This window comes from Citrus sinensis, chromosome 1, assembly GCF_022201045.2.
Source record: "Citrus sinensis cultivar Valencia sweet orange chromosome 1, DVS_A1.0, whole genome shotgun sequence".
NCBI lineage: Eukaryota > Viridiplantae > Streptophyta > Magnoliopsida > Sapindales > Rutaceae > Citrus > Citrus sinensis.
The window spans coordinates 12807234-12816177 of NC_068556.1; the positions used below are offsets into that span (position 1 = coordinate 12807234).

Sequence of the window (8944 nt, forward strand, 5' to 3'; positions counted from 1 at the left end):
AAATCATCTCAACAAAGGCATGCAAAAAAGGTGATTTTTACTTTAACTTTAGACTTCCAAGTTCTTTTTCCAACTAAATACTAAGCAAGTAATGGGTGGTTGCGTGATACATTTCGTTACTTGATAGAAAATGAGGACAAGAAATCATCTCATCAAACTGACAAATAAAAAAAATTGAACAACATTTTACGGACTCATGATCAATTTATAATAATCCTTTAAAACTGAAACAAACAATTTGAAGGACGAAAGTTTCACTCACCTCATGCGCGGCTTCATAGCTAATGGCTGGTTGTTAGGTCTTCATCAATATTCACTAACAACAGTCCGTTCAGCAAGATTTCTTGATGATGTGACTGTCGTGCTTGATTGGGATTGGTTCGTTTCCATTTTGCAAATTTCTTCAAAGCACTGGAACGCAAGTATGATAGATGCTTCGATTTTGGTACAGGAAAGAGGAACATAGTTTTGATTTGGAGAAAAAGAACATAAATTTGATAAGCATTCATGCTTTATTACCTAGTGGATATTATTGTGTATCAGATACAAACAGTTTCGAGTTTCCTAAGTGCAAATGCTGAACAAGTTCGAATTTTATATTCATATCGCGTGCAATTACCAACTTGCTCTCCATGGCTAACGATCTACCCAATTGTATACAAACGGCAGGTTTTTAGAAATACGCGGACATTTTCTATTAAATTGGAAATATAATAGAACTTAGAGGACAACAATAAAAGTAAGGGTTTAGTTCTATCGGAGCATCTCTAAAAAAATATATTAAACTGATAGTGTGAAAAAGAACTTATTAAACTTTTAAGAGTGTTTTTACTTGTCATATAAAAAATGAGAATAAAGAATGAAAATGATTGACATTATTTATTTTCTTATTTTGTACTTATGAATGAAAATGAAGTTTGTAGAGCCACTAAATTTGAAAATGAGGAATGAGAATTCTATTCCCCTATGGAAATATGAGAGTTTCACTTTCCTTAAATATATTTTAAATTATCATCATCATCATCATCATTATTAAAAATATTTTTTTTCATAATAATAATTTCAATTATTACAATAAATAATGACAATAATTAATTAAGAATATTTAAATAACTCGAAACAATCTGTTATAAATTTAAGACAAAGTAAATACATCAACGGGTATATAATTCATTTTGATTCCAATTATTTTAGTTTAAGTAAAAAATTTATTTTGATTCTCATTTCTCACACTATTCCACCCCATCACAATTACCAATTAATAAATACACCATAAAACTCAACACAATTTGTGCAAAACAAATAAAATCCTAAATTTCATATCATACTAAGCTGTTGTGAATTACTAAATGATTTTTAAACTTTAGTTAGAGCCACTTGAGTTCGAATCCTAGTAAAAGTAGGGAAATAAAAAACTAATTTAATCTATATCCATCCCACTGCCTTTGGAAAAAAAAAATTTGAAAAAAAATTACTGAATTTAACTTGTCCTCGCATTCTCGAATGTTCAATATGCATATGCCGAAGTTTTGAAGTTTCAAGTCTGTAAATTCACTTAGCATTGGCATGCATTCTAGCAGATCCAATGTTATAAGTAAGCGAGACGAGGTCAATCCAAGATAACCTTATTAATAATGAGCAAATACAGCTAATTAGGTTATAGGAGCGGGGGAAGAAAAGTGAAAAACAAAAAGGAAAACAAAAAACAAAAAACCAAAAAAAAAAAAAAATCAAAGGACTTGAAACGTCCAAGTAAAACACCCAAGGGCAACAGTTGTCATACCCAATCAAGAATTACGGTACAAACAGTCCCAGTATATATCAATCCCAAGCACATTTTTGCATCTTTAGACTTCTTATTTCATACAACGAATATGTCAGAATTCATTAGGTACTTAACGAATGTGATCAAAGTCATACAGTGTACCCAAGGGCATTCAAATTGTTTTGGTGTCTACTGAAGTCTGTCAATCTAACAATAACTCTTCCAAGAGAAAATGTGAATGGATTCATCAGGTCTCAGCTGGCAGCAACTCCTCATTGTAAGCTCATAACTGAGGCAACCTCAGAAATGAAAAAGGCAGAAATTGTTTGAGATCCTTGTGTGAGACAATCAATAAAACCCAATAGTTTGCATGTCAACACCAGTCACCTCCCCTCGGAATCTGAAAGCAGCATTGAATAAACAGCAAAAAGTAAACAATGGATTTGTTCCGTAGTGAGCTAGGGCCAACTAGTAACTTTTTCTTCCAAAACTTTGCAACAACATACAGCTTCAGAGGGGCAACTAAACTTCATGATGATCTGAGAGAAATAAATTTAAGTACTTATCCATATTTAAGTACTAGAAGAAGAAATAAATTACAAAAAGCCAACACTTTAGAGGTTAGGTACATAAGTGAAAACCATAAAAAGTTAAAAACAAAACATGACAATCTAATCTAAGTTCAGTGAATAAGGTAGTGTTTACTTGCTGGAGTGGGAGTGTGGAGTCCTCCCATTCCAGTGTTTACTTACCTTAAAAAATGGGGGAGTGGGATTCCCACTCCCATGGGGGGAGGTGGGAGTGGGAATCCACTCCCCCCTCTTCCCATTTTATACTTATAATTAAAATTAAAATAAATAATATCATATTTATTTTATTAAATTTAATAAAATAAAAATAAATAATTATTTATTTAATTAATAATATAAAACATTAATTTTAATAAATATTAATTATTTATTTAATTAATAATATAAAACATTAATTTTAATAAATATTAATTATTTATTTAATTAATAATAATAAATATTTTATTCTAAAAAAATATTAATTTTGTACTATATTATCAATAATAATATTTCATTTGTGTTGCTATTATTAATAATTTTTATTCACATAATTTAAATTTAAATTAATAAAAAATTATGATTTACATAATTAAGAATATTAGTAATTATTATTAATTTATAAATATAATAAAATATTTATTTTATTTTCCAAATATATTTTTTATTAATTTTTTAATTACAAATTATAATTCTGTACATAAGGATAAAATTATAATTTAAAACAACTTACTCCCAATCCAAGACAAAGTAAACAAATAATTGGGATTCTAATTGACAATTCATACTTTCATTTAGTCTAAGTAAACACCCTACTCTCACTCCCACTCCACACTCCTAATCCAAGGATTCCCACTCCAATCCAAAAAGTAAACGCAGCATAAGAGAATTCTCATGGTTCAACTGCAAAGTTGAGCGCTTGGCAATACTTTAATATGGATCAACAGAAGCCCTAAACAGAACAGTATTTTTGATACAGAAGGATGAAAATATGAAGCCAAAAGAAAGTCAACAAGTGAAATATAGGGAACAGAAAGATAAAAATATGAAGCCGAAAGAAAGTCAACAAGTGAAATATAGGGAATTTTTTTTTTTTTTTCTATACATATTTTCCTTGGTGAAACCTCCGTCCCTTTGTTATCTGTTTGTTGATGTAAATTGAAAATTAGGACTTGGAAGATTCAGAGAGAAAGAATACCATTGTCATTGCCTGACGTTTCACTTTCCTTTTTCTTTCTAACATGTTCTGCCAGGAACTCCTGAATTGATCTCCAATACTGATCACCACCAGCCAACCAAGTATCCATATGCATGCCAGTAGGAAATTCCACAAATTTGCAATGCTTGTTACGAGCAGCTGCTTTAGCATACAGCATTTGCATGTGTGATGGAGGAACCATCTCATCTTGCAACCCAGAGAGAAAAAGGATTGGCTGCTTAATCTGTAGAAATGATGAAGGTAATAGCAGAATAAAAGGAAAATAAGCATCCAGATTGTTTGACATTCTCTAGTGATGCATGGAATATTCAGAAACTAGGTTCACAATTCCACTGGATTATACATCTTAAGACCACATGCACTAGGGTAACCAAATGTCCGACATCACAGCATGCTATTTTATTTATTTGGATATCAAAGTGCAATACAGTTTTGGACAGTTTGTGATACATAACAACAGCATAAAACTAAGAAGTCTCACCTCACCAACAACATCAATTGTACTCCAAGGAGAGCGTACAAGAAAATTAAGAATTCTTGGACCTTTTGAACCACTGCCCCCAATAAACCACTTCAGGAATGGCAGAAGAACTCCAGCCATGTCCAGTATTGATGTGAAAGTATTCTCCAGTATCAGTGCAGCGACCTGCAAATGCAAGCCAAACCACATCATAACAAACTAAAGGATTATTCCCTTACAAGAGTAGAGATTTTTGAAGATCAAACAACAGGGCAGAAGAAAAACTACAGAGGTACCCAAACGAAACAGACATGATTAGTCATAAAAGAGCTACAACCTTCAAAATGATTTTGAAGGCTAGCATCCTCCCTAAATTTCAACTCTCCTTGTAAGCATTGGCTCAGGAAAATTAAATATTGGAGAAGTGATTCAAAGAAAGTTTCCTAATTTTTGTCTCTCTGCTTCTTGGCATGTGATGTGCAATAAAAGTGCAGAAACTTCAAATCATCTCTTTCTTCATTGTTTTGTGGCTTCAAAGTTGTGGCATAAGTTGTGCAAAGAAGCTAATATTTTGAGGGTCATTCCAGGTTCTTCTGATTCTCTACTTATGAGTATTCCTTTGCTTTTGGCAAAGGAACAAAGGCTAAAAGTGCTAGGAAATGTGCAGTGGCAGCTCTGTTTTGGGTAACATAGGAAAGAAATGTTCGTATTTTTTAGGGAAAAAATGCAGATAATGCTGAAAAATCATGGGACAGAGTTTGTCTTCTTGATTCACTTAGGGATTCAGTTTCTAAGGAATTTCAAGATTCATCTTTTTTTTCCCCCCAATTCATCTACACTGCAACAGGGTTTTCAGATAAGGAGTTATGGCTGATATCCTGATTCTAGCCTTGTTTAGAATTTGTTTATATTTTGTAGGGTGTTAATTTTGTGGTTTTTTCTATTTTTATTTTGCTTGATTTTTGTTTATTAATTATTATTTCTGTAAGTTAATTGGAAACGAATCTGGATTTCAATTGATTTGTTATTAATTCTGCATAAACGAATTAAATGAACTGTAGGCGAATCCAAATTCGATTCGGCTTGTTTAATTTTGTATACTAAACAAATTGAATTTGAATCCATCAAATTTTGACAATTCGGTTGCAATTCAATTAGAATCTGATGATTTTGCCACCCCTAACTTTTGTATAGCGCAAATAGTCCTAGTTTTTGTTCTCTTAGTGGACAGCTGGTTCACTATCTGTTTTAAATCTTCTACATTGCTAAATTTTTATGTTCCTTATTAAAAAATAAATAAAAAAAAAATAGCTCCAACTGCCATGAACTCGAAGTATTTAACTGAATCATACATATTGTATCCAGACAGCGGATTTTCGGCTAGAACATATCAAGAAATCATATCAGACGGCACCTAACTAGCTATAGAAACATCAGACTGTTATTTCTTTTTAGCCATATTTGTAGCAATTAGTTCATTAAATTCATAGGAAAACAACCTGATTAAATAAAATCTAGGAGAGGCTTATATACCCTAGAAGTCGAACAGTGTAGTATGGACATTATGTTATATTATAGATACAACATAAAAAATCAATAAATGTGACAGATGAAATCTTACAGTGAAGAAAATTCTTGCTTTGGTTATATCCAGATAAGGGGAATATAGAAAAGAAATAATCAGCTGATGTCTTAGTGGGAAAAGAAATGTGTTATAATACACTCCACAGAAAAGACTGAGTCAAGTAAAAGCAGTTCTTTTGTCATCGCAGTCTCTTCTGGGGAAAGGAATGCAATTAGAACCTATTTCAAAGAAGAGTGTCAACCACTTGGGGACATATAAGTAGATCCCACTTCATTGTTCCATTTTATATCCAGAGTAAAACATTTCTAATATCAAAAGTCGAATAGAAATAAGAGAAATTCATATAGAAATAAGGGAAATGTAGAAAGAAAACAGGATAAGAAATGGGAAAGCTCAAGAGAAGTCTTGTAGAGAAGGATATATTCAGTTCTGTTCATTAATGATATTAAAGATGTCCCATACAATGAGCACCGGGCTCCTAATTATAGGGGAGAAAAGTAAGCCTATCAAACTAAGAAAAGAATGATAATAAATTATAACCCGAAAATATCCTTAAAATCTTAAAAAAATAAAACAGTGACTATTAGAAAGAGGTATTATTAAATTAATAAATAGAATGTTAAGAAGACAAAGTACTCCTTATTATTATAATCTAACTAGGGAATTTCTGCATCTGCATTTATATGCAGGTCTCTAAGTTGTCCTACATAAAAAAACAAATTTTTTAACTTGAATAAATATTGTGGCCAACCCATATAATGAGATCAGAAAACCTGAAAACTTAAACCTTGGGCTTTCCATGTACATGTAATGTATCATCAGAAAAGGTAGGAAAAGAAATGACACCAGCACTCTTTTAATTAAGCAAGTTGATACCTTATCCGGATTATTCTTAGTAAGCACAGCTCCAACGGCACCTCCTAGTGATCTCCCAAATACAACTATTCTAGTCGTGTCTATATCGGTCCTTTGAGAAAGATGCTCCAATGCTGCCTAACCAGAAGAAAGAAAAACATAGTAAATTAGAACATCAATAGAAATTTAGAACAATAGAATTTGAAAGTCAAAACATATGAATCAAAAGATGAGCACACCTGAGCATCCCTTGTAATTCCATGCTGAGAAGGATAGCCATCACTTTCTCCATAACTGCTAATATAAATGAACCATTAGCGTCCATCCACTTAGACGAGCTCAAGTATTCCAGATACTAAAGGTAAAGAAACTTATAGGACAATAACATTTGCATATGATAAAGCAGCACCCACCCACGATATGAAAGCATGAATACATTGCAGTGCAACCTTTGTAACATTATGCGAACCATTTCAAGACGGTGTGCAATATCTACAGGTCAACAGTTAAGGCCAACACAATGAGAAAAAATATAATAAACAGAACCTATCGCCAACTAAAAGTCCATGAAAGATGCAAGCTAAAATTAACAAAAATGTAATGAAAAATCTCAAAATAATGGTGATTAATAGAAGGATACTGCCAGCATTTTCTTGAAAAAACAAAATGGTTGGACCTGCAAAACCGATAGCATTATTTACCCCATGAACACTAGCAATATTTCATAAAGCCTGCTGTCTGCTTTGAGGGAACAAAGAAACAGAAATCAAAACTACATAATTTCATGACAAGAAAGGTTATAAAAAATGAACCAATGCACGGCAACTAGAATGCACAAACAATGATTCCAGAATGCACAAACAATGATTTTCAACCAAATATTATGAATGAAATCCGCCAATGCCTTTTATGACAATTTCTGTCAAACTATTTACCTTGATTTTCAAAAACAACTGAAAATTGAAATGAATTAGCTGAATATGGTAAATGACATAACTGTTGTCATTCATTTGTTAGTCCGCAGCTAATCATCATCAAAAGTCCACCATATATCATTTCCTATTCCAAGTTGCAACCCATTAGTTTCAAAAGTTTTTTGCTGTAACCCGACTGAATAAGAAAAGTTTAGGAAACAAAACCAGTGGGTGAGCATTTTGTATTCACGCCCAGTATATATTAAGCATATTCACATACTATAAACCATATAATATTCAACTAGAGCTACCAATCAACTTCTAAACATTAATTCCAGCAACGATCTTAGAAAAGAAAGATCATATCTAATCCAGAATTGAACTGTACTCGAGTGATTAGGGAGTTAAATTCAAATTCAAATTCAAAACCAAATCGATAAAATAAAGAAACCAAAAAACCACGTCAAATTCCAAAAAACGAACTGCATGTAACCAATAGCTTCGGCTATAAAATTTGATCTCGAAAAAGTAAACCCTAGCTATATTAACCACAAACAAAGAGTAAAGAAAAGCGAATAAAGTATTGGGATCGGACCTCGGCAATCGGGAAAAAGCTTGATGAACCAGGCGTGGAGACGAACGCCATCAGAGGATCGGAGCCAGACATCCTCGTAAATAAGCCGGAGCCGGGACGGGGTAATCGAGTAGGATTTGGTCAGACCCGGCAGAACCGGAACGTAAACAAGCTTCTCTTGGAAAGCCACCAACAGTGCCATCCCGGCCATCACTATGCCACCCACTCCGTACAACAATGCATTCACGAACGACACCATGCTGCCGTCGTTTTTTGCTGTTCAATTTTTATTTATTTATTTACTTTAAGTTTTGTTTACAATTTCTAGTGTCACTGTTGGTTAGTTGGTAACGTAAAGCTCTTGGATTACTTGGGAGAATGGAACGAGAAATGCCAAAGAAATCAGGGGCTGTATTTGTGTTTGTGGGTCCTCTTTTGAGAATGCGGCCATGTGGGTCCAGCATCACGGTTTTTTGCTTAATTTTTATAATAATAAAAGAGTAATGATATAGCCACAAACTCTTATACAAACTTATTTTGTACAAACTGACGTGGCATTAATTCATTGGTTGAATGAAAATATAAATTAATAAAAACAAATCATGTGGGCCAAGTGATATTTAATTCAACCAATCTTATCATGCCACATCAGTTTGTACAAAATAAGTTTGTACAAGAGTTTGTGGCTGTATCATTACTCATAATAAAATTATGACGTTCACAGGCTGGCTCATGAGGTAATGTGTTGGGAGAAGTTTAAGTTTGACTGGGTTAAGTGCAATGTAGACGCTGTTATTTTTGCATCTCGGGGAAAGATTAGTTTTGGTTGTGTGTTTCGAAATTTAGAGGGTTTTTTCTTGGCAGTGAGATGTGTTGGTATGGCAAGAAATTTTGGAGCAAGGGAGGCTGAAGCTCTCGGCATCTGAGAGGCTCTTAGTTTCCTTGTGTTATTATAGAGATGGACTGCCTACAAGTGTTCCAAGCTTTGGTTGAGGAGTTTTCAGGT

General features: G+C 33.0%; 1 protein-coding gene across 4 annotated transcripts; it reads right to left on the reverse strand.

The window, feature by feature from the left end:
- Positions 1-1747: 1747 nt before the first annotated feature.
- On the reverse strand, positions 1748-8314 carry LOC102608865 (alpha/beta hydrolase domain-containing protein WAV2). Of its 4 annotated transcripts, XM_006490749.4 has the most exons (9): positions 7960-8313; positions 7091-7126; positions 6864-6942; positions 6690-6744; positions 6472-6588; positions 4032-4196; positions 3530-3773; positions 2272-2304; positions 1748-2165 (listed from the first exon to the last, which is right to left on the reverse strand). In XM_006490749.4, the coding sequence occupies exons 1-8, from the start codon at positions 8195-8197 to the stop codon at positions 2288-2290; spliced, it is 951 nt and encodes a 316-aa protein (XP_006490812.1). In that variant the 5' UTR covers positions 8198-8313; the 3' UTR covers positions 1748-2165; positions 2272-2287. The 4 variants fall into 4 exon arrangements, with proteins under 4 accessions (XP_006490812.1, XP_006490810.1, XP_006490811.1 ...); XM_006490747.4 differs by having other exon boundaries at positions 1748-2304; positions 7960-8312; XM_006490748.4 differs by lacking the exon at positions 2272-2304 and having other exon boundaries at positions 7960-8311.
- Between the last annotated feature and the right edge of the window lie 630 nt (positions 8315-8944).

Bases quoted from the DNA above. Each gene is read 5' to 3' on its own strand.
- LOC102608865 (XM_006490749.4), bottom strand. From the start codon at position 8,197: ATGGTGTCGTTCGTGAATGCATTGTTGTACGGAGTGGGTGGCATAGTG. The intron at 7,127-7,959 runs GTCCGATCCCAA...TCGGTTTTGCAG, and splicing joins GCTTTTTCCCGATTGCCGAG to GTCCAACCATTTTGTTTTTT. The intron at 3,774-4,031 runs GTGAGACTTCTT...TCATTTCTACAG, and splicing joins CAATTGATGTTGTTGGTGAG to ATTAAGCAGCCAATCCTTTT.